At 27.7% G+C, this 27,307-nt stretch overlaps 1 protein-coding gene and 1 long non-coding RNA gene across 2 annotated transcripts; one reads left to right on the forward strand and one right to left on the reverse strand.

Moving 5' to 3' along the window:
* The first annotated feature begins 176 nt into the window (after positions 1-176).
* LOC112702630 (cathecol O-methyltransferase 1) lies at positions 177-15,502 on the forward strand. The gene is made up of 4 exons (XM_025753759.3): positions 177-682; positions 10,822-11,132; positions 11,474-11,538; positions 15,089-15,502. Exons 1-4 carry the CDS (start codon positions 255-257, stop codon positions 15,362-15,364), a joined length of 1,080 nt encoding a protein of 359 aa, XP_025609544.2. The 5' UTR covers positions 177-254; the 3' UTR covers positions 15,365-15,502.
* LOC114924209 (uncharacterized) lies at positions 12,038-16,162 on the reverse strand. The gene is made up of 4 exons (XR_011863777.1): positions 15,675-16,162; positions 15,156-15,358; positions 14,529-14,620; positions 12,038-14,329 (listed from the first exon to the last, which is right to left on the reverse strand). It is a non-coding gene; the product is annotated as an uncharacterized lncRNA (long non-coding RNA).
* Between the last annotated feature and the right edge of the window lie 11,145 nt (positions 16,163-27,307).

Below are 27,307 nucleotides of genomic sequence, written 5' to 3' on the forward strand. Positions count from 1 at the left end.
TTTCTTATTATTCTTTAACTTTTACGTAGGTCACACATGAGATACATAGATGATATGATACACCAATTTCTGTATACTCTCCTCGATCGATGAGTTCAATTATTGCAGGGTTCACCCACGAATAGTTTCTTCCCATATCCACATACATTATAATGTAATTCAGTTTATATAAACTCCAACTCTAAGCTACACACACAACTAACACCATCTAATAATTTCTCTGCTTTGTTGCGTGGTTTACTTAATTCACTTATATGTCTCTTGCATCACTTGATTCCGATGCAAAACTTGAGAAACAAGAAGATGATGCCTTTATGTTTGCGCAAATGGCATGTTCAGTTGTGGTTCCAATGGCTGTGAGGACCACAATAGAGCTTGGTGTATTTGACATTATAGCAAAAGAAGGCGAAGGTGCAAAGCTCTCAGCAAAAGACATTGCGGATCGCATTGGAAGCAACAACCCTGAAGCAGCATCAATGTTGGATCGTGTTCTCAGGCTTCTTGCAAGTCATTCATTACTGTCTTGTTCTGTAGTTGAAGATCCAGAAAGCTCTAATAACTTGCATCACAGGCTGCTGTATAGCCTCTCACCTGTTTCCAAATACTTTGTGACTGATGCTGATGGTGAGTCTTGGGGACCCTCTTTGGCGCATCTTCTGGATAAAGTCTTATATCCATGCTGGTCAGTAAACGCATATTATTTTGGATTTTATGCCCTTTCACGTAACTCTTTGAGCCATTAATTTTTGGTGGAAATTTAAAAGTTATTACTCAACAATGATTAAATGATTTGACATGTTTAATTAAATTATTGTTTAATAATTTTTAACTAACAACTTTACATTAATATAATTGTAAGTGAGTTTTTATTTTAATTTTTAGTATTTTTAGTTATCAATTAGCTAATATAAATATTAAATTATTTTTAATAAATAAATTTTGTTAATTATGTGTATAAATTTTAAAAATTATGTGTAAATAATATTGATTCATGTGTATAAAATTCTAGTAAATATAAGTATAAATTATTTGTTTTTTGTGTATAAAATATTCATAAATATAGGTATAAATTATTGCTGACTAAATACTGATAAAAAATAATAATAATTAACATTTTTTAAATTAGTCTATTTCATTAATTTTTTATCTGAAAAATTATTTTATAATACATATATTTATATTTATATATTGTCATATACATTAGTAAAATACATAAATATAGAGAATCAAGCTTTAATTAATTAATATTAGTCATATTTTTTAAAATTACCTTTTTTCATAATCACTCTCTTTTTAAATTCTAAATTTTAATTTTTAAATTCTCTATGAAATGAAAGTTAAAAAATCAACAAATTTCAATTAATTAAAAATTGATTTTCATTCTTACTTAATTACTTATTTCACACCTCCTCAGTCGCCTTCAAAACCCTACAAGTTCTCCTTAATTACTTTAAGGGCACCACTTACATAAAGTTGCCAAAAATAATTTTTCTTAAAGATGCCTACGTGGCAGAATCTAAGCCATATATTCTAAAACCACACTTCTATCTATATAACACTTAAAAACCGTAGCCCTTTATAAGAAAAGCGTCACCTAATGGAAAAAAGTAAATTAGAGGATTTAAGAGAAGAAATAATTAAATTATCAAAATTAATAGATCAAAAATTAATGATTTTATCTAATGCCAATGGTAATGACACCGAATTCCTAAAATCAATACAAAATGATTTTTCTCAAAATCTTTATTTTACTGTAAGTTTTATTGAAGGACTTCAAAAACCTGAAAAAACTTATATTTCACATGGAGTTTCTAAAAAATGTTATCATGGAGACAATTATCCCCATCTTCATCATACTTTTAATCCACAATTAAATTCTATAATAGATATGCTTGAAGAAATTTTAGTTTCTCTAAAATTTCAGAAAAATAAAGAAAAAGAAGAGCCTAATATAATAAATAAAATTGAACAAATACTTGATAAACATTTCCAAAAAGAAATTCCTAAGAAAGAAGAAGTTCAAAATAAAATCGATACAACAAATCTAAAAGTTAGACCACCTCTAAAACTATGAATATTGATGAAAAATTAGAAGAAGTTACAATGCTTTTTAAACAATTAAAAATGGCTCAAGAAGACAATTTTATGGAACAAGGTTTTCAAATTAAAGAAGAACCAGAAATTTCTGAAAGAGAAGAATATGTTTTAGATTATTCTAGTGATGAAGAACCAGTACATCCAGTACAAGTAAAAGATGAAGCTGGAACATCTAGTAATAATAATCAAACCCAATTTAAATGGGAAACAGGTTTTGAAAATTATGCCTTCAAAAAAGGTTTTATAAGCAAAAATTCAAAATATACTAAAATACCATCTAAATACGTTCCTAAAATTCAAGAACTAGAAGGAGAAAAAATGCTTGATCTAGATTGCAAAAAGAACGAAAAAGAGATTTTCGAAGATTGGATGAACTCATTTCTATTAGAAGCTTATACAAACCCAAAATTAAACGAATTATCTGAAATGGATATCTGGAATTTCATAGGATTCCATACTAAAGGAACTATAAGAAATTATATGCTATCTATAGATAATAAAATAATAGAAGAATTAGCTGAAAAAACAACAGCTTATGATAAAATAGCACATATAATGAGAGTCCTATACAAAGAATTTTTTGGAAAAAATGTCATAAATCATAGAAAAGAAATTTCTGAAAAAGAGTATTTAGAAGCAAAAAATCATTTGGCCAATATTCAGATATTCGATCTTTGCTATATAGAATCTTATATTTGTGAATATAGAATATATTATTATAAATTAAAAGAAGAAGATAAAAATCATTATCTTAGCATGTATATCACAAAACTTCCATATCCTGCTAATGAAATTATCATGGGAAGATTTATAAGAGAAATAAATAATAAAACAATTGAAAATAATTTCGGTGGAGCAACATTTGCTATAAGAGAGGAAATAAAAGAACGTTGTATGCAAGAAGCTACTCAGAAAAGATTTAATAATATAATTAGAATTTGTTGTCAAGATAATGAGGAAATTCCTCAAAAATATGGTTCTAATAAAAATATTCGGAAATACCATCCCTATAAAAATATCCAAAGAAAAAGAAAATATCACTTTAGAAAAAGAAAATATTATCCAAATTGGAGAAAAAAGAGATATTTTAGGGAAAGAAGTATCAATAAAAAACAAAAGAACTATTGCCCAAATAAAAAAGAAAACTGTAAATGTTGGTATTGTCAAGAAGAAGGACATTATGCAAATGAATGTCCAAAAAAGAAGGATAAAAAAGACCTAATCAAACAATTGGAAGTTGCAAAAACTTGTTTTATGGAACCTTTAGAAGAATCTGATGATGATCTAAAATATATTTTTGAATATGTCTCAGAAACAGACTCAGAAACAAACTCAGGAACTGAGTAATAGCGCTACATTTATTACTGTAAAAATTACAGAAAAATTTATTAATGCCTTCATAGATACAGGAGCAACAAAATGTTTTGCAAGTTCAAATATAAAGCTTAACTGGAAAAAGTTAGAAAATCCACTAAGAATTAGAATAGCCGATAAATCTATACACAAAATTAATTTAAAAGCAGAAATGGTGGAAGTATTCATTCAAAATTATAGATTCATTATTCCATCTATATATAAATTAGAATCTGGAATAGATTTAATTATAGGGAATAACTTCTTAAAGCTATATCACCCTTTTATCCAAGAATTAACATATATAGTTCTAAAAGCCCCATATGATTCCTCTTTAAATCAAAAGGCAAAATTAATAAAAATCCCAACTACTACTATAAACGAAATTTTAAAATTCAAAATATTTTCGATCCTAGAAGAGTGTTATTTAAATCTATATTTCCAGATAAAAATTCCGAAAAATGACCTTGAAATCAAAATAGAAGAGCTTTTAAATGAAGTTTGTGCTGAAAATCCTTTAGATATTAAAAATACAAACAGAGAATTAATAAGCATTAAGCTAAAAGTTCCTACAAGGGAAATAAATGTTCCAAATAGAATTCCCTATTCAGCTAGAGATAAGGAAGAATTTTCGTCTGAATGTAAGGATCTTTTGGATAAAGGAATTATAAGACTAAGTAAAAGCCCTCATGCGGCCCCAGCCTTCTATGTTGAAAACAATAACGAAATAAAAAGAGGAAAGCGAAGAATGGTTATTAATTATAAAAAAATGAACCATAGGTGATGCTCATAAGCTCCCAAGAAAAAATTCCATTCTAGAAAAGATCAAAGGAGCAACTTGGTTTTCATCGCTCGATGCAAAATCAGGATATTGGCAACTTCGTTTAGACGAAGAAACAAAGAAATTAACTGCTTTTACTTGTCCAACAAAAGAATCAACAGGAGTATTACTCTACGAATGGAATGTCCTACCTTTTGGACTAAAACAAGCTCCAGGTATTTATCAAAGATTTATGGAAGAAAATCTAAAAGATTTAAATCAATTTGTTCTAGTTTACATTGATGATATATTAATCTTTACAAAACAAGATAAAGAAGATCATCTTCAAAAATTACTAATTGTCTTAGAAAGATGTAAAGAAAAAGGTTTAGTCCTTAGTAAAAAGAAAGCTAAACTAGCAAAACAAGAAATAGAATTTCTCGGATTAATTCTATCTACTGAAGGGAAGTTAAAACTTCAACCAAATGTATTAGAAAAAGTAGATTTATTTCCTGATAAAATGGAAGATAGAAAACAATTACAAAGATTTTTAGGATGCATAAATTATATTTCTGATCAAGGATTTTTAAAGAATATAACAGACTATACTAAAAACTTATTTTCAAAAATAAGTATAAAAAAGATTTGGAAATGGGAAGAAAAAAATAGCCTGCAGATTCAAAAAATTAAAGAACTTTGTAAAAATCTTCCAGAACTTTATATTCCAGAAGAAGATGACTATTTAATAGTAGAAACAGATGCTTCAGATAAGACCTGGTCAGGCTGTCTAAAAGCTAAAAAAGCTGAAAAAAGCTTGAACAAAGAAAAAGAATCACTAGATTCTAAACATTCCTCAAAGGAATTACTATGCAGATATATCTCTGGAACATTTACACCAACAGAACAGAGGTATACTACCCATGAAAAAGAAACTCTAGCAGCAATAAAAACTATTAAGAAATGGAGGATTGATCTACTTCCCAAGGAATTTACATTACGAACAGACTCAAGTTATTTAACAGGTTTTATTAGATATAATTTACAATCTGATTATAATCAGGGTCGTCTGGTGAGATGGCAAATGTTTTTATTACAATACCCAATAAAAATTGAGTACATTAAAGGAAATAAAAATATTATTGCAGATACATTGACAAGAGAATGGAGTTCATTGCCAACACAATGAATCAAGAAATCCAGAAGCTTGAACAAGAGCTTGAAAGGTGCAATCACTGTCAGCAACTAAGAACTCAAATTCAATCCATCAAGAACGCCATGGAAGCCATGAAAGTAACCCAACAAGCAACATTACCCACTCCAATACCAATGCTAACAACACCATCAGAGTTCAGCCAGCTAAGCGTGGTGGACCAGCCACAAAACCTAAAACCAAAACTAATTTTTTCTGAAAAAATCCCTGAAAATAAAACTCTGGCAGAAATAGTTAAAAAATCAACTCAGGACAAAAAATATTATGTCATCTATAATGGCCCAATGAAAGGAGTCTACGACGATTGGGCTAAAGCAGCCCCATTCACCCACCAGCCCAAAACTATTCACAAAGGAGGATTTTCGACAATAGAAGAAGCAAAAGAATCCCTCAAAGAATATGAAGTGCTTCACCCAGAGCAAGTTCTAAAAAGAGCTGAAAAAGCTCCAGCTCAAGCCCAAAGAACTCCAGTCCATGTCCGAACAGGAATGCTGAAAAATATTCCCACTAGGGCCGAAATAAATGACAAGAAAAGGGTCTGCAGATCAAACTGTAGAGAAACCTTAAATTTGGTTCTAAACTGGACTCTAGACAAAAGAGCGTTATTGGGATATTATCCCATTAACAAAGAACAGCTAACAAAGCTGGTAATCTTCCCAGAGGCTTCACCCTCTGATACATATCAATTTTTTCAATAAGGATTAATTGATACAATCCTAATTTTTGACAATTTAAATATTATTAAAGAATTTCCTGCAGGTTTTATAGATGCAGTGAAAAAATTTAAAAATATGATTGATGCAAGAGAACCAAGGGATATATCCCTAAAATTTACAAGTAGTCAGCCAATCTTCAATGAAGAAGGAGAATGTTTGATCCCAGCATTTCAAGTAGTTTTCATGTCAGTCTTCCCAGGAGACTTTCAACCAATAGAACAAGTTCAAGATTTATCAATTTACAGCGACGAAGGAAGATTGGCCAGCACATTGGCAAGAGTCTTCGAGAGAGCCCAAAAAATAAACAAAGAATCCAAAACAAGAATAAACTACAAAAGCAGAAACACTCTAATTGTTTCTAGTAAGAAAAACCAAATTGAACCAAGAGAAATGAGACTCCTAGTGGATTTTGAATCAGCATTTCACAACTTTTCTGGATTACTGGAAAAACTTCCTAACGGGATAAGGAGGAATCTATGCCATTTACTAAAAGACAAAGAAGACCACAGATGCCAGCTGTGCGCCTCAGAAATGTCTGAAGAAAGCAACATTGCAGAAGACCCCACCCACGTGGGAAAAGAAGAGGATGAGACATCTGAGTCATCCATCAACATTATTGTTGAATGACGTAAGAGCTTACGTCACAAAAGCACCAATAATGTAGTTGGTGCAAGATAAGTGCTCAGTGACGCATGCAATGACGTCACAAGAAGGGTAAAGATGGGATTTGTCCATCAAACCCAACCATTATAAATAGAGTGCTAATTCATTTGAAAGAGCATCAGAAATCAGAAAGCAGGAAGCTTAGAGTACTCACAGGCCAGGAAGGCAAAGAGGAAGTAGTTGAGACGATTCTGGAGTCTGATCCATTAGAAAAATAATTCTAGGAAACTCCCCTCTGGAGTTAAATTGTAAAATCTCCCCTCTGGAGAAAAACACCTATTGTAAAATAACACTAAATAAAAGTTCATCTCCAGAAAGGTACATCTTCATCTCAATCTCTTTATATTATGAACTATTTAGAAGATTTGGAAATAACTGAAGAATCTGATTATTATAAAATAACTGCTTTACTTGACAATGAAAAACAAGCTATTTTAAAATCAGAACTAGATCTCAAAGCAAATGAGAATTTTAAACAAAGTTTTTTAAAAGAAATTTTTAATAGAAAGAACATAATATATTATGGAAAAATGCAGTTTGAAGCACCTGTAAAAATAGAATCCGCTAATGGAGAACTTGAAATAGCTCTAATAGATGAAGAACAAATAAACGAACAAATAAAGAAAATTAAAGATCAACAAAAAAGATCTAAGATTGGATGGATTCATATTAGTACTATCCAAGTTTTAGTAAAATCAACATATATGAAAGGAATTAATTCACCAATAAGTTTAGCAATTTGTGATAAAAGAATTATTGATCCTACAGATCAAATAATTGGAATTATTCATGGAAATCTGGCAAATGTGAATGTTAAATTTAATACCCATATTGGATATGCCATCCCCTTATCAACAAAGAATTTTGATAGATCTATAAGCTTAGCTTATAAGTTTCATAGACAAAGTTTAATGGAACAAAACGACGAACCTTTTTCAATTACATATGCAATAAACTATGCATTAACCAATAGTCATCATAGTATAGAATTTAAAAACAAAGAAGGAATTTATATTGATGATTTATTCCAGAAGGTTGTTAAAACTGAAACACCAAGGCGCAAACCTATTGAAAAACCAGTTTTATTATTAAGGGAACCATCAAGAAAATCATGTTCCTCTAGTTTTCGAATAAGAGAATCTAAAATCAATAGTCCTTTAAGTTTATCCCATTTAAAAGACGATGAAAAAGATTCTGAAATAAGAGATTTGACAAAAAAGATTGAAACACTAAATGAAACCTTAAAAAACAAGCTATGACAATAAATAAAGAAGAAATATATGTGTCTTATCAAAATAAGAAACAAGAACTCTTTGAAAGAGAAAATCATTTGACATATTTAAGGTTTTCTGAAATAAATCAAAGAGCTTTCAAGGCTTTAGTATTATCTTATAATAATTTGAAAAAAGAAGTCGAAGAATTAGAAAAAATAATAGAATCCTTAGAAAATAATAATGAAGCTATGGCAGAAGATGCGGAAATTTTAATATGAAAGATTTTCAAAAAAGTCTTATTTCTTTAAAAACAATTAAAAGAAATATGAAAACAATGATAATGGCTATAGCTATAAAAATAAGAAATTTGGCAACTGAATCTTCAGATTTAGAAGCAGAAATCAAAAAGATAAATAAGAAGATAATTAGAATAAGAAAATTAATACAACGCTTTAAAACTAAAAAATCAGTCAAAAGTCTAAAAGAAAATATTAAGAATAAACAGATTTATCGTGCTCGTAGATTGCATTATCTTCACATACAAAATATGATTGCATTACAAGCTTTTGAATCGAGAATACATATTCAAAATATTCAAGTAATGCAACCTCTACAGGTTGAACCCCTAGAACAAGTACAAATTGAATCTGAACAAGATTTACAAGTACCTTTATCACCTTTACAAAATCCTATAATCTAAGAAGCATATAAAATGCCTGGTTTAGCAAATCAAACACTACAAGAATTAAAAAATGATTTAGATCTTTAGAAAAGTCAAAAAAGATATTATGAAGTAAGATTACAGAATAGTAACGTTTACACAAGAAATAGAGAAGAAGTAGAACAATTTTGTAAAAATTGTATAGAATGCATATCAAGAGAAATAGAAAAGTTGTTAAAAGAAATAGAAGAATTTAATAATGCAAACCCAACCCAAGAAAAATATTTCAAAAATTTGCATTAAGAAAAATTGGTATCAGAGCCAAGTTAACGATTAAGGGTAACATTTTTTTTCTTTAAAACAACACTTTTAGTGATACGCTTTTAAAACAATAACAACCACAAGATGAAAAACATCTTTACAAAAAGTTGAATTTAACAACTTTACCGGAGTATCCGCCTTACTTTAACCATTTACTCTCGTGACTTTTTCAAGATTGATTAGACTAATATTAATAAGCGATATATAATTAAGAAAAATAATAATATTATATCTAAAACAACTTATTTTGACTATGAATGAGAAAGAAGATGAACATTGTGAAGTAGAATTATTTAGCGTATTGAATGTATTAGAATTCTTCTTAACTTTCGATGTCCAGTACATGCTTCTTTATATATAGGCAGTGACACATTGTTTTGTCGATTTTTAGCAAATCGATGATGGTTCGATATCTAATGGTTTGAAAACGAAATTACTTTTTTGTGCGAGTACCAGTTTTCTAAAAATGTATCAAAGCATCTTCGATTAGACCAATATTAAAAATAAAAATAAAAAAAAGTTTATAAATTGATAAACAACCTTAAAAATTAAAGTTTTTAAAGAATAAATGTGCGAAATATGAAAAGAACTTGCATTGAAATTTAAAAGAAAACAATAAAACATCTTTGATTAGATTAAAAGGTTTCAACGTAAAAATTAAAGAATATAAATATAAATTGAACAAAAGAAATAGAAAAAACTTAGAAAATAAAATTACTTGAAATGTTAAATTTACATAACAGTAAAGTTAATTGAAAGAAAAGGAATGAAGATGGAAGAACTCTATAGAAAAGATAACTCGATTGCAGACTCAGGAAATTGCTGAGATGTGAGTGTGTTTGAGTGTTTTTTCTGAGTGAAAGTTCCAACCCTTATTCCTAATACTTCCTAGTATTTATAGGCTAACTTAAGTAACAGACAACTAAATTATCATTAATAAAATTACAAATTTGAAATGCAATTCCTCTTGGTAATCGTTCCCGCCGCATGATTGTAGATATTATTCCCCATATTTTTCTCGTGTGATAAAAGCCACTAACCTTCTCACTTCCACAACTATTCGACCAGCTCTTCGAAAGCCTTACTCAATTCTTCGAATCGAGTCTTCTACTACTCGATTTGGCTCACTCGATCAACAAAACAATCGAAATCCAAATCAGCGCTGATTACCTCCAACTTCATACTTACGCGCGTGTCTTCTCGAAAAACTACACTTAACTCATTTCGATTCAACTCACTTTTATCGATAATATTTTTTCGATCAACACACACTAACTATATAGAGAGAAGGCTTTGATTAGTTACAACCAACTAATCAGAATAGAGGGAAAGCTAACCATCTAACTGCTTCTGTAACAAACTAACAAACTCTTACTCATAATATGGTAACTATACTTTATCATTGAAAAGTATTCATAAATAATGATATGTCTAATCTTGTATGATCAAATCCAAATTGTTCAAGAGTAGCTTTAAGAGTTAATTAAATATTAAGTTTGGGGTACTTGTTTTAAACCATACAAAACTCAATTTAAATTTAAAAAATTTATATTCTTATAATGTTATTATGGATAAAAACACTAGTTACTAACTAGATGATAACCTTGAGGTTGAGCAGTGTAAACTTGTTCAGTCTAACATGCCAGTATTTATTATGATGAGCACAATTCTAACTGGTTATGGTGATTATAAGATTTAGGTGTATGGTTAATAATATAAATTAAAGTTTAATTTTATTAATAGATAATTATTTTGGAACAAGGTAGTCTATGCATGAGTTACGATAGGATCTTTCTTTTTTTAATTGGTGTGTTTTAAATTATCAGGGCTGAACTGAAAGGAGCAATCTTAGAAGGAGGTATACCATTCAACAGGATTTATGGTATGAATGTGTTCGAGTATGCAAATATTGATCCACGGTTCAACGAGGTTTTCAACAAAGCTATGCTCACATCCTCCACTATATCAATGAAGAGGATTCTTGATGTCTACAAAGGCTTCGACCACATCAATAAACTGGTTGACGTTGGTGGCGGTCTTGGGGCCACTCTCAACTTGATCACTTCTAAATACCCTAATATCCAGGGTGTCAACTTTGATTTGCCTCATGTTATAGAAAATGCTCCCATCTATGCTGGTATATATGATCTACCATTATTTAATTTATTTGTATAAAGTTTTGTTTAATTTAAGATGGCTTGTCTACTCTTGAAGTTGATATGATTATTAGAAATTAAGGATGGCATGATGTTACATGAAGCTAGTAGCATGACAGAACAAATTTCCAACTTTTTCTTTTTTTTTTTTATTGATTTTGTATGCGATCTCTCGTGTTGTATATGTGCTTCGAAATTATGAATATTGTGTTATGGTGTTGTTTTCTTTCTGTGTTGCTGTTTTCTTATTATAAAAAGTTGATAGAAACATTTTGTTGAAGTACTAAAAAGGATTGAATGTTATGTTGTTCTATTGTTGCAGGTGTGGAGCACATAGGCGGAGATATGTTCGAGAGCGTTCCCAACGGGGATGCCATTTTTATTAAGGTGGGGTTTATGTTGCTGTTTTTCACAGAGCTTTTTATTTGCTTGTGAGTTTAAAGTTACTCTGTTACTTGCAAATTATTCATCATGAGGCTGGTGGTTGAATTAAATGCAAATAGGCCTTAAAAAATATCTGAAAGACTTAGCACTAAGATTGAGAGAATGATGAAAACAGAGGAGAAAATAAATTCTGCAGAATATAGAAACTATGATATTGAATATGTGATTTGTGTACTTGATTACATTATACAATCATGCTATCCACTTTATATACATGTATAAGAGATTGACTTGGTCTAAGAGAGGATAACAGAACAACTAACTAACTAAGCACAAAGAAAAATTAGTTAAAACCAAAGGCGGAGCTAGGCTAATTATTTAGGGGGCGGTGTTTAATAATTTACTAAAAATATTTTATATTACTATTTCTATTGATAAAATTAAAAAAATAAATATATAATCTCAATCAAAGTAAGACAATAATATATAAAAATTACCACTTACAGTTTTGTATCATGAAAAGGTTATTCGAAATTTTTTTCTATTTTCAAAATCATTTATAATTGAATTTGTGTCGAAAATAGCTACTAATTCTTTTTCTATATAGATGACTAAATTATCTGCAAAAAAATTCATCAACCATCTTACTTTGGAGTCTTGTCTTAATAATTTTTATTGCTGAAAAAGCTCTTTCTGCTATTGCTGTAGACATTGGTAGAGTCAAAACAAGGCGTATTAATCTATCAACCATGTGATAAGTTCTTGATTTTCCTGTTTCTTGCAACTTGTTGCACAATTCAGAAAGTGTACCAATGCCTTTCAAATGATTTAGTATATCATGCTGATAATGTTGCAATTGAGATTTCAAAATATTTAGCTCATTAGAAGGAAAGTCAAGGGGATAAAACTTCTCTACTAACTTGCTAATTTCTTCAATATTAAATGATTTGAAATTGTCCTTAAGATCTAAAGTACAACTCAAAGTCAAAAGCTTTATTGTTTGCTCATTAAATCTACTATTTAACTCTTGTATTTGAGAGTCAATTATTGCCAAGAATATATCTATTCGATAATGATGCTCAACTGTCACACTTGGTTGACGAGATCGACCTCTTCCAAAAACATATTGTGCATTCATATTAGGGACTTCAATTTCATGCTTTTCAGAAAAATCTTTATTTGCAAGAAAATTGCACCATCCACCATCTCTTAATTGTTGAAGAAGTAACTTTGATGTAGAAACAATATGCATTGTATTAAGAATATCTTGAGATTGTTGTTGCAGTGCTTGGCAAAGAACATTAGTGATTCCCATAATCTCTTTCATCAAGTGCAAAGTAAAAACAAATTCAAATGACAATAATATTTTACTAACACCATAAGTCTCACCTCTTTATGCATAAGTTGTCCCGTCTTCAATGATATTATTGAGAACAATGTTGGTAGCAGTAAATATTTTTACCAAATTGCAAATAGAATTAAAGTGAGAGCTCCATCGAGTATCCCTAACTCTTTGTAAAGTGTTTATTTGATTCGCACATTTGCCTGTTTCTAATTCATTTTGAGCAACCAAGTTTACATTTTTAATTACTTGAGCTTTTTGTAATTGATCATGTCTTTTTGAAGAAGCACTAACAATAGTGACAATAGAGTTTAATTGAGTAAAAAATTCATGAATTTGAAGTACCTCTCTTGAAGCTGCCACCAATGCTAATTGTAACCTATGAGCAAAACAATGTACATAGTATGCTTATGAAGAATCTTTAAGACACAAAGCTTACAAATCATTCCACTCACCCCGCATGTTGCTAGTACCATCATACCCTTGACCTTTAATATTTTCAACTTGGAGATTATAATGAGAAAGGACAGAAATCAATTTTTTCTTTAAAGTTGTTGCGCAAGTATCAGTGACATGCACAAGATCAAAGAAACTCTCTTTAACAAAACCATCTAGAGTAATAAATCTCAAAACAATGGCCGTTCGCTCCTTTTTATATTCATCTCTAGCTTCATCAACAATAATACAAAATTTGGCATCTCCAATCTCTTCTCTAATTGAATTTCTCACCTTAGTAGCAAAAATATGTAGAATTTTTTTTTGGACATCATTTGAAGTATACTTAGCATTTTTTGGAGCATTTTCCAAAACATTCTTTTTCACTCTTTCATTGTAAGATCCCAAAAATTTTAACATTTCCAAAAAGTTACCTCTGTTGCTTGAACTTTGGCTTTCATAAAATATAAAAACTATATTTCAATTCAAAATAAGATATTAGAACAATAATACTAACATCCTAATATAAATAATATAAAATTATAATTAAATAGCTAACTAATAAAAAAACTAAATATACAAACTAATATATAATAACATAAACTTAATTAAGAAATAATAATAAATTAAATAAATAACTAAATATATAAAAAAAATTAGACAAAATTAACAGAAAAATAATAAAAAATATAAAAAATTACAATGCTAGATTAAATACAATTCATTTATTCTATTTTCGTATGACTATGTCTCTTTATTATTAGTTGATTTAGTTCAATAATTTTTTTGAAATAAAAAAGAATAAAAATAGAACCTTTTTAAAGAAAGAGGAGTGAAGAATCACTTGTTGAACTACTATTTTTTTAATCTGTAAAAAAAAAAAGAATCAAAGAGGTAAAAAATAAGAAGATTAAAGAAATAAAGAAAAAAAAGAATAGAAAAAATTGTTACCTGAAATTCTGAAAAATGAAGGCGAAAAAAAGGAGACTGGAACAAAATGGGAGAACTGAGAAGAGGCTAAAAAATAAAAAAAAAAAAGAGGATGGTAAATAGACTATTGAACTAAGTTTTTCGTATGAATTAAAAGGAGAGCTGGAAAAGTTATGAAACAAAACGGAAGGGAGGACTGAAAAATTAAAAAAAAAAAGGAAAATTAGACTATTTTTTTAAATAAAAATTAAAATTTGGGGGGTATTTCCCCTTTAATTATATGTACCTCTGCCCCTGGTTAAAATAGATATTTTTGAAGGCTTTCTTGATTTCTCCGTTACTTGGTCCTTATGCTTCTCTTATGCATTGCTCTTATATCTATCAATATCATATTCACACTAAAAATTAACCAAAATATTATTTATACACTAAAATTAGTTACCAAAATCAATTATTATGTATTTGTGTATAAATATATACATGTGTTGTGTAGCCTATTTTTAATATGTATTTTATATTTCAATCTATATTTTATATTAATCACTGATTTTAATGTATATATATTCAAAAATTATTTAGTAAATTAGATTTTGTATATTTGTGTATAATAAATGTGTTATTGAACTCATTCTCCATATATATATATTTTTATTTTATATAAAAAATTTATTTGATAGCTGATTTTTTATGTACACTTAATGTTCATCACATTAGCATGTATTAATAAATTTTTTTCTCCCAAACATTTACACTAGAAATCGGAATTAATGTTAATGGAATAAACTATATACATTATGATTGAGTTGATCCCATGGTTTTTTTTAGATTATATGATTTTATTTCTAGAACATACTTCATGATTGGGATGACGAAGAATGCTTGAAGATATTAAAAAATTGCCAGAAGACTATACCGAATGATGGGAAGGTGATTGTGGTGGACAAAATTCTTCTTGCAGTGTCAGAGCAGACAGATATTGTTAAGATGGCTTTCAGGTCTGATGTTTTCATGATGATTCAAACGCCAAAAGAGAAGGAACGAACCCATCAAGATTTCATGCATTTGCCCAAAGCATCTGGGTCATGGAGTTCTTCAACCAGTAGCCACACCACAAACCTTTAAATGTCTTAGAACAAGAGTTAATAATTTAGTTTTGATAAATTTTAAGTTACATCATCAGTTAGGTCTTTATATCTTTTAGTGTTCTTATAATTGTGTTTAATTTCAATAGATATGAATACAAATGTCAATTTGGCTCTAGATCTTGATCTTAAATTAATCCTATCTTTTAAAAAAAAATTTAGTCTTAGTTCCCAATAGTCCTTCAATTAAAATGCTAGACTTGATAATCTATGAAGTTAGTCCTAAACTATTTAAAATTTTAGGTAACTGATTGAACAACACCAATCAACTCTAATAATGATTAACTGACCTTCAATTAAAAGGCTAAACTTGTAAGAAGCCTAAGAAGACGATCCAACATTGATGCTGCTTCAGGGTTGTTGGTTCCAATGTCCTCCAGAATGTCTTTTGCTGAGAGCTTTGCACCTTCGCCTTCTTTTGCTATGATCTCAAATACACCAACCTCTATGGCTGTCCTCAAAACCATTGGAACCACAACTGATGAACTTGTTATTTGCCTTGCAATCAAGAGCCCATCCTCTTGTTCTTGTTCTTGATCATCAATTTCTGGTTTGAGGTAGTACTTTTGGGGTTCCCCATTGGAATCTGATGCAAGGGCCATGTTTGTGTGAGTTTTGAATTGATAGGAAAGTTACTATGAAATAGATGATGATGATGATAATGTAGCTTAAATTGGTCTCCATATATAAATTAAAGTGAACTTATGTAGTAGGTGGAAATTGGAACATCAGATACTACTATTTATGGATGTCAATTGTTGAGTATAAACAAAATTTCTGGTTTATACTAGTCTTATCAGCATTTGTATCATTCATAATTATGTTAGCCACTTATTTGTTATTTTAACTGTTCTTATCATCCGCGCTTTGCACGGGAAACATATAATAAGATAAGAGCAATGTTATAAGATCAAGTAAATATTATTATTTTTTATTAACAATTAGTCAATAACAATTTATGTTTATATTTATAATTTTGTATATAAAAAAATATATAATTTATATTTATATTTATAAAATTTGTATATATAAATTAATATAATTTGTACTTATATTTTTTAAAATTTATAATATAAATTAATAAAATTTATTTGTTAAGATAATTTAATATTTATATTAGTCAAATGATAGTAAAAACTATTTAAAATTGATAATTTTCAAAAGTTTTCATAAGATATATATTTAATTAAATTATTTTAAAAATTCAAATGAAATTGATTTAATTGTTAATTATATAATATTGGTTGTTGATTTTGTTTTTGTTTACATTATATATTACTAGGCCAGTGTAGTGTTTTTTTTTTTACTTTTAATTAACATGTGTCTTAAGGATATATATTAAAAATTATTTTTAGTAAAATTTTTTAAATTTTTTATTTTAATAAATATATAATAAATATGTTAAAAGTTTAAACTTTATATTTATAATTTCTATAATTTTTAATTGATAACTTTAATATATGTTTTTAAAGAACATTTTTTTTATCAAAGATAGGAGATTCGAACCCACAACCTCTTAGATGAGTATGAAAAAATTATGCCATTTGAGTTATAATTTATTGGCATATTTTTAAAGAACATGTTAATTAAACACTTTTAATTAATATTATTGACTTCTATTTATCATGGATCTTTGGTTTACTAACATTAGTTGAATACAATATTAGAAAGTATTTAATTTTGAAATTAATCTTGCTATACATACAAGTCTTTTTGACAAACAATTTCATACAAGTTAACTTTAACTCAACAAAACCTACTTACATAACGTGCGCGTGAAATTATGTCATTCCTCTTCCAACGTTTTTGTATCCCGCATTCCTCCTCCACCTCCTCCTTTGAGTTTTTTTTCCTTTTCTTTGCGTTTCTTTTTTTTTTCTTCTTCGTATATTTTATCCTCTTCATCGTTCTTTTTATTATTGTTCTTCTTATTAGTACAAATACACTATAAATTCTTAACAATACACATAAATGTCTTAGTTTTACATAAAAAATTATCACAAATACATAAAAATATTTTTTTAATGCTGCATTTTTTATTTTCTTCTTTTTTTTATTTCTTTCTTTCTTTCTTTTAGTTAAATGAATGTAGGTTCATCCTATTCCAAGTAATTTTGCAGTATTATGTGTTTTTTCTTCTTCTTTGTTTGACTTTTTTGTTTTTATTCTTGTTGAGAGAGTAAAACAATAAGAAAAAGATAAATAAGAAAAAAAAGATGATAATGATAATGATGAAAAAGAAGAAGAAGAAGTAACAGAAGATGAAGATGAGGAAGAGGAAGAATTTTGAATTATGCAAAACTTATCAGTACACATATACCGAAAATTCTTAACAATACACATAAATATCTTAGTTTTACACCAAAATTAGATACAAATACACAAAAATATTTTCTTTAATGATGTATTTTTTCATTTTTTTTTCTTATTTTTTTCTTTTAGTTGAATGAATGTATGTTCATAATCTTTTAAGTAATTTTGCAGTATTATGTGTTTTTTTTTATTTGATTTTTTTTGTTTTTATTCTTATTAAGAGAGTAAAACAAGAAGAAACTTAAGAAGGTAAAACAAAAAAAAAAGATGAATAAGAAGAAAAAAGGATGATGATGATAATGATAAGGATGAAAAGAAAAAGAAGAAGCAGCAAAAGATGACGAAGAAGAAGAGAAAGAGTTTTGAATTATGCAGAACTTATCAGTAAAAATACATCGAAAATTGTTAACAATACACATAAATGACTCAGTTTTATCCTGAAATTTGTTATAAATACACAAAGATATTTTCTTTAATCCTGCATTTTTTCTTCTTTTTTTCTTTATTTCTTTCTTTTTTTAGTTGAATGAATGTAAGTTCATCCTCTTTTAAGTAATTTTATAGCATTATGTGTTTCTTCTTTTTTGTTTGATTTTTTTTATTCTTGTTAAGAGAGTAAATCAAGAAAAAACTTTTGAGAACATTCTATGGCAAAAATTTTGGATATGGCACGATAACAATAGCGACGATAACGATAATGATCATACGTATAAGAAGAAGACGACGATGATTATAACGATGATGATCATGATGATGAAGATTATGGAGGAAAAGAAAGAAAAGTAAGAAGGAGAAGAAAGTCTAATGAAAAAAGAAGGAGGAAGAGAAAAGGAGGAGGAGGAGGTAGTGTTGGTAACAACAATAACGGAAAAGAAAAATAATGAAAAAGAAAGAGAAGAAAAAAAAGACGAAAGAGTGACAAAGAAAAAAAAAAGAAAAAAGAAGAAAAATAGATATACAACAAGAACACACAGAGTATAAATAACTTTTATGTAGATATTAATTGTTTTAAAATGGATATAAAATTAGCGAAACATAAAAAAAATAATAATAAAGGGTGATTTACAAAAAATATATTAGATTCATATTGCAAGGGATCGGACAATATTTATGGCTCATCTTTATTAAGCAAACGGGTGTCATATATATATATATTTTGTTAATTAAATAAATCTTTAGTTTTTATTTATTATATTTTATATTAATAATTTATATTTAAAAGAATAATTTATTAACCATGTTAACTACTTTTTTTTGGTAAGTTTATAAAACAACCCTCAAAACTACAAATAGCATATCATTTTCTAAGTCGTATTATACTCGTTACTTTCTTGATAGTGCATTAATCGATTTTCACGTGCAAAATGTAACCCAAGTTGCTTCTTTAATTTTCTTGCTAACTAACTATATCTACCAATAAATTTAGGAGATTACTCCTGCAAAAATATTTTCACGTAAAAATAATAATTAAAATAATGACATGTATTATACTAAATAATTTATAAAAATATTATTTACACATTAAAATTAATTATTATTTATGTATATATAAATATATAATTTAATTTTTAATATATATTTTATATTTATAAAATTTTAATGTAATCCTAGTTTAATAATTTAGCATGTTAAATCATTCACAGTTTTTCAAGTATCAATTATCAACGGATTTGGATTCTCTAAATTTTGAATTTTACTTTATATTAATTATTAATGGATTTAGATTCTCTAAATTTTGAATTTTACTTTAGAGAGTAAAATGTGATCTCTCACCATTTATTTTATAAGTAGAACCAAAAGTAAATATGAGAGAAAAACCATTTAATAGTAAAAGATCATACTTTACTCTCTAAAGTAAAAATTCAAAATTTAAAAAATCTAAATTCAGTATCAACTATGTGGTTAGTCACCAATTTATTTCACATTTATTATCTACAGATAGGGGTGAGAAAAAAAATCCAAATTTTGGATTTTAAACCAAATCTAAACTAAACCATTTAAAAAAATCAGTTTTAAACAAAAAAAATCTAAACCAAATTATATTTATTTTATAATTTGATTTTTGATCCAATCCATTTAAATAGTTTTAGATTCGAATCTAGATCCAGATTCAAATTAAGATCCAAATCTCAAAAAAAACCCTAATTCTAGATTTCTGATTCGGTGAACTTAACTCGCACAAATTCTGAATTCCAATTCCTCTTCTCCTTCGACCGGGTAGTCTCTGCCGCAAAGAATGTCCCCGCCGTTGCTGACGCCAACGCCAACGCCGACGCCGACGACCATTGGCTCATCGCGGTGCTAAAGATAAGAGTTTCAAAACGCATTGTTCCGGCTATGGTGAGTAGTTTACCATAGAACGTGATCGGCGACGGCGACAGCGGAAGCGTGAACCATCTAGCAGCTGCGGTAGAAGAATGCGTACGGTGGTCGAGGAGGTGGCAATAGAACTTTCTGGTTAGTTTGTGGAACGAGAAGAGGAAAATGTAAGGGCGAGAGAGTGTTTGCTTGCATTGTTGAAACGAAGGGTTAGTTATGGCAATAGAACTTAATCATGCATTGTTCCAATAGAAGCTCAATCATATGATATATAAACTGAAATTATGAAGCTGTATTGGTTGAGTTTGATATATATTAGTTTGATTTGTGCTTGATTATGTTGTGGCGAATATTTAATTGATCTTCTGAATATGTGATTTTATATTGTGATGATTGAATGCTAATCAAACACTTGGAGCTGAGATTAAATGATGAAAAGTGATAAGAGAACCAAGGATATGAAAGATTAAGAATAAGGATAGTTGAGAATCAATAAAATACATCAAAATTGTTTCTGCAGAATTAAGCAGTAAAAACTGAAAATTGTTAGATAAATTATGTTAATTATTTGAATATATTTTTTTTTTGAAACTTGAAGGTTTTTTATGTATTTGAGGGAAATTGTTAAACACATTATAAATAGTTGATTCGATCATATATGTGTGTTCAAATGTATCCTTTTTTTTTATAGCACATAAAGTGTATGTTCACACTAGCATAGATGAAAATCTTTCTTGTGTTTAAGTAAATGATTAAGATGTGAAATTTAAGATTACCTGACAATTTCCAAGGATCAAACTTGTATAAATCAATCACAGGGATAACTTCAAGTTCAATTTCAAGCTCCTCAACTTTTTTTCCAGATAGTATCCATAATAAAGATGAACCAAATTAAGATGAATTAAGATGAACTTTGGCTAAGAAATTGATTGTGACTATGCCTCTAAGCATTAAAGTTTATCAGCTGCATTTTCTTTATCAATGCATTTTAGTTACTAAAAATATTAAGCATTTTTATTTCAGTTTTTCCAATGAATTGAAATAATGCCAAATGCCATCATCTGTAAAACACTAAATCATTTCATGTCTTGTGAGAATTCAATGATCTACCAATTTTATTTTTTGCCTTTGTTTTGTGGACAAACGGATTCCATTATTGAAATATATGGATATTGGATAATGACATTATAGAAACAGGGTATGCATGAGATAACATATTCCTTCTTCTTCTGTGTCTCATCTTTAGGCCTTAAGATCGAATATTGTCCTTGCTAGTTTATACCATGTTTTGCTTTTGTTTTTTCTGGACTATTAGATTGAAGCAATGCACATTTATAGTGAAGGATGCTGAATTTATGCTGACTATAACTTATTTTTTCATGTTAATGATAATAGAAACAGAGGGCTAATTGAATCTGTTAGTTCATATCATAGTAATTTTTAAATGGATGTGGATTGTAACTTCCATGCTAAAGATAAGTATTGCATAACTAGAGCAACTTATGAATAATGTTCAAGGTTGTATTTAGATATTAGATAATGATGCCTCAAATGTTGAATGCACCATAGAAGTTTAGATGAAACCAATGTTTTTAGTGTAAAATTTCAGTAGTATAGTTTCAGCTGTAGCTGTCGAAAAAAAATATGTTTGAAAGAATATCTATTTCCATAAGCTTGGTTGCCTCATTTTGACCGGTTGTCCACAATTAGAATGAAGATCATTATTCCATAATTTCACCAAAAATTCCAGGGTGTGTTGATAATCTTATTCCAGATAAATAAAATTTTTTAAATAAAATTGAAAGCCTCGAAAGTTAAGATGAACCAAATTAAATAGTAATGTAGTTACTTTGAAAGACCTAGGAATACGGTACCTAAATGGAGGCAATATAAACATAGAGGATTTAGTTGAATCCCATAAAATTTCATATTGATCAAATCTAAATTAGATAGTAATATTATATTTGATACTTTGTGGTTGTTGTTTTAGAGAGATTTTTTGGTGGTATTCTTTTGATATTTTGAGAATGATTAAATGTTATATAGATTAGCTATTGTCATTAGATTTATTAGCTATTGTCATTAGATTTATAAAGAACCAAATTCTAGTTGTAATGAACCTATACACTTTAAAATGACTTTAGTATTAATTTTACTTTTGAAAAAATTATGGTTTGAAAATTGAATTTCTAAAAACCGGTTTTTAGAAGTGAATTTTTTGTTAAAATATCTAGTTTGAAAATTGGATTTTTAAAAACTAGTTTTAAAATTGAATTTTTGGTTGAAAAAATCGGTTTTAAAACTAGATTTTCAAAAATTGGTTTTAAAACTGGATTTTTGGTTAAAAAATCTTGTTTTAAAACTGGCTTTTATAAAAAAAAAAAAAAAAAAAATTTTAGATTTGGATTAAAAAAACCATATTTAAAACCGATTTGTAAGTAAAACCGAATTTAAAACCGATTTATAAATAAAATTAGATTTATACTCTAAAATCGGTTTAAAATTGGTTTTTATTTTTTTAAACCGATTTAAAACCGATTTTTATCTCCAATCCAGTTTTAGTTTGGTTTTATGAACCATAAAACTGGTCTGAAGTGGTTCCAGTTTAGATTTATAAAAATCCAAACCATGTCCACCCCTATCTATAGATGCCTTTCGACATCTACGCGCGCGTGTATATATATATATATATATATTCATTTAATTAATTTTAGTATATAAATAATATTTTTTTAAAATAAAAAAAATAAAAGGTAAAAGAGTAATCGCAAGTGCATGTGGCTGGGGATTAATAAATAAAAAAATAAATGGTAATTGTGCAGCAATGTTCTATTTAAAAAAAATAAATTAGGAAGCCAACACTGATTCAACTAATAAATTTAGAAATTAGTCAATAATTGAATAATAAAAAATTTTAAAACTAAAACAATAAAATATCCAAAATTAAAATAAAATAAATATTTAAAAATAGAACAAAGTAAAAATCAATTTAAAGTATGAAATTTAGAATTTATAATTTACAATTAGAATTTAAAGTTGAATTTATATTTTACGGTTTAAAATATAAAATTTAGAATTTATAATTTAAAATAATTGACTAGACGACAAACCATGATAACTGATGGCTAAGATTGGGCACAGGATTCGGTGGTCCAGGAACCTTTGGACCACTTAGTGGTCCAAGTAGAAAACATGTTTTTAGAGTTTTTTTATCAATTGCTACGTAGTCCTTGAACTAATTTTAATTACAAATCAACCCCATATATTTTATTTAATTATAAAAATAGTTTTTTATTTTATAAATTATTATTTTATCAATTATCTATTATATTTATTAACAATCAAATACAAAAATAACAACTAATTATATCATCCATTCATCCTAATAATTCTAATTGATTAAATAATTAACTTTGATCTCGTTACGTTCGTCCATGGCTTCCAAATCGTGTTTCCTTGAAATTCAATCGATTGGTTTTTCAAAACAATCGATTGAATGATAACTCAATCGATTGGTTTACACTATATCACAAAACAATCGATTGAAAGTTGTAAGGTAGAATGGTAAAAAGCTTATACCAATCGATTGTTTATACTTTCCAATCGAATGAATACCTCAAAACAATCGATTGTTGTTGTTACTCAATCGATTGAATTCACGAAAACAACATGGATTTGCTAAATACAATCGATTGGAAAGTGATGAAGTTGAATGTTTTGCCAATTTCAATCGATTGGTAATGGTACCCAATCGATTGAAATGAAACTGTACACTGAAAATTTATAAATTCACCTTTGCTTCGCATGCTGCAACTAATGCATGTTACATACAAGAAACTAAAAAGCACATAAAATAAAAACAGACAATTAATTACATGATTGTTCTATTTTAAATTTAATCTGTTTGTCCTCTGATTTTGCGCCACTGAAATACAATCAAGAAAATAATCCATGTTTAAATCAAACGCAGGACCAAGATGCTCAACATTCATAATACCTAATGAAATAAATTATAATGCATGGATCACAATAAAATAGCAATAATCCAAATAAAGTAGTATCAAATGGGTAGTAGCAGGAATATCTATATGATATGAACTTGTATGAGGAGGAATTCATCAGCCTTGTTTTGATTCCTTCTTTGATTACGTTGTTGGTTACTTGCAAGTTCAATTTTTGTTTTATTATGTCAATTTTGTTTTATTATATGGTTTGAAACTCTTGATTATTCAATTCATTCTTAAGGAAGATGTCCAAAACAAAATACTGAAAGAAGAGAAAGGATGAGCTTGTTATTTAGATTATTTTTTTATTAGTTTAATATTGATGATAATTAATTATAACAAAAGTACATAAGGAGTACATAAGATTAACCATAAAATATTTTTTATAATTTTTTATTTTTATTATCAAATTTATATTTTTGTTAATGTTGGTTTTGGTTCTTTCTTTTATTCTGCTACTACTCATTTGATACTATTTTATTTGGACTATTGCTATTTTATTGTGATCCATGTATTATAATTTATTTCATTAGGCATTATGGATGTTGAGCATCTTGGTCCTGCGTTTGATTTAAACATGGATTATTTTCTTTCAGTGGCGCAAAACCAAAGGACAAACAGATTAAATTTAAAATAGAACAATCATGTAATTAATTGTCTGTTTTTATTTTATGTGCTTTTTAGTTTCTTGTATGTAACATGCATTAGTTGCAGCATGCGAAGCAAAGGTGAATTTATAAATTTTTAGTGTACAGTTTCATTTCAATCGATTGGGTACCATTACCAATCGATTGAAATTGGCAAAACATTCAACTTCATCACCTTCCAATCGATTGGATTACATTACCAATCGATTGAATTTGGCTAAAACTTCAATGTCATCACTTTCCAATCGATTGTATTTGGCAAATCCATGTTGTTTTCGTGAATTCAATCGATTGAGTAACAACAACATTCGATTGTTTTGAGACATTCATTCGATTGGAAAGTATAAACAATCAATTGGTATAAGCTTTTTATCATTCTACCTTACAACTTTCAATCGATTGTTTTGTGATATAGTGTAAACCAATCGATTGAGTTATCATTCAATCGATTGTTTTGAAAAACCAATCGATTGAATTTCAAGGAAACACGATTTGGAAGCCATGGACGACCGTAACGAGATCAAAGTTAATTATTTAATCAATTGGAATTATTAGGATGAATGAAGGATATAATTGGTTGTTATTTTTGTATTTGATTGTTAATAAATATAATAGATAATTGATAAAATAATAATTTATAAAATAAAAAACTATTTTTATAATTAAATAAAATATATGGGGTTGATTTGTAATTAAAATTAGTTCAAGGACTACGTAGCAATTGATAAAAAAACTCTAAAAACATGTTTTCTACTTGGACCACTAAGTGGTCCAAAGGTTCCTGGACCACCGAATCCTGTGCCCTAAGATTGTAGTGTTAAAAGAAAAGAGAATAAGTAAAAACAAAAGATAAAATAATAACTTCAAACAATAACGATGGATAATTGAGTTTTTTTTGGGTTTAGGGTTTGTTGGTTTTTTAGTTGGATGGAGGGGGGAAAAATTAATTTACCTCATCAAAATAACAATTTGTCCCTAGAAATTTTTTTATGCATTCATATTCAAGAAATATTTACACATCTGGCTCATATACGGTTATTTCTCATCAGGCTGACAATAGATATAATAGAATTTGGACTCTATTTTAATTCTATTTACGAGTTAATAATTTTATTAAAATTTTATTCTATCCTATCTGCGAGTTGAGAATATTTTAACACTAACTCTACCTGCACCCTAAAGTTTTAAACTCTACTCTACTCTACTCGCAAAAATATTAAAATTTTTTAAAATAAATATAAAATTTAATCATTCCAAATTTGGTACAGAATAATAAATGCTTTGAGTTATTAAATTAATTAACTAATTTTGTGGTTGCTCATTTATTACAAGTCATTACATGAAAAATATTGAAGATTTAACTCTTACTTATACTTAATTTTTATAAAATGTGTCCTACCCTATCTGAACGAGTTGGACCGGATTGGATATCCGCAAGTAGGGTATGTATTGTTAACCCGAAATTTTCACAACTATTTTTCCAATAACAAATTTTATGAGTCGATTTCTATATTGATATTATTTTTTTAAATTATGAATTTGGAATATATCGTATTTACAACCATCCATTGAGTTATTAGTACCATAAAATTTAGGCCTTAGTCCTCCTATATGGGTTAGGATAAAAAATTATCCAAAAATAAAGACTAATGTTTCTAAAAAATTCAGTTTGACAAAACTATTGTACAACCTAGAGGGTTTGGAGCCAACTTTAGAATTATCTCTTTTACCACATTTTCTAAATTTATTTTTAATATTTAATTTTGGCCTCTCATTTTAGCCCTATATTAATTATAGTTACCATATTTTTATCATTTTCGATCCTATATCATTGAAATCGGGTGGTAATCACCTAGGTAGCGTTTGTTTGTAGAGACACGACAGAACAGGACACTGAGACAAAGACAATAGGACAGAGACATTAAAAATTATGTTTTGTATATCGTGTTTGGATACGATGGATAGGATACTAATGTAATGTCTAGTATTATGTTTGGATACACATGGACAAGACTAAAATATTATATAAAATGACTAAAATAGCCATGTGATTCCAAATTTTTTAGTATAAATTAATTTAATAATTAATGAGAGTACGTAGGAGTATAGACAGTGGGAACTTGAAAAAAAATATTTGAAGCAGTCAAAAATTTTAATAAAAAATTATATAATAATATTTATATTAAAATAAAATTTATAAATATAATTATTTTTTTAAATTTATTATTAATATGTAAGAATACATATGGTTAATATTAACAAAAAAAATCTGAGTTTGATTAATAAAAAATTTTATTTAGGTTAATAAGCCAAATTAATTTTAAATACAAAATCAGTTTTAAAAAAAGAATCTATTTTTAAATGGAAAAAAATTAATTTTTGCACATAAAAATCTATTTTTATTTAGAAAATTAATTTTTTTATCTAAAATTTTATTTTTCTTTTCAAAAAATTAATTTCTCTTTAAATTATATAAAATCAATTACAATTTATAAATTATTTTTTAGCATTTTAAAATATCAATTTTACCTTTATAATATTTATCTTTTAAAAGTTTTCAGACTAATTATTTTTGTTATTATTTTTATTACAAATCAAATAATATAATATAAGGTTAAAATGATGTTGAAGTAAGAATGA

This window comes from Arachis hypogaea, chromosome 7 (genome assembly GCF_003086295.3).
Source record: "Arachis hypogaea cultivar Tifrunner chromosome 7, arahy.Tifrunner.gnm2.J5K5, whole genome shotgun sequence".
Taxonomy (NCBI): domain Eukaryota; kingdom Viridiplantae; phylum Streptophyta; class Magnoliopsida; order Fabales; family Fabaceae; genus Arachis; species Arachis hypogaea.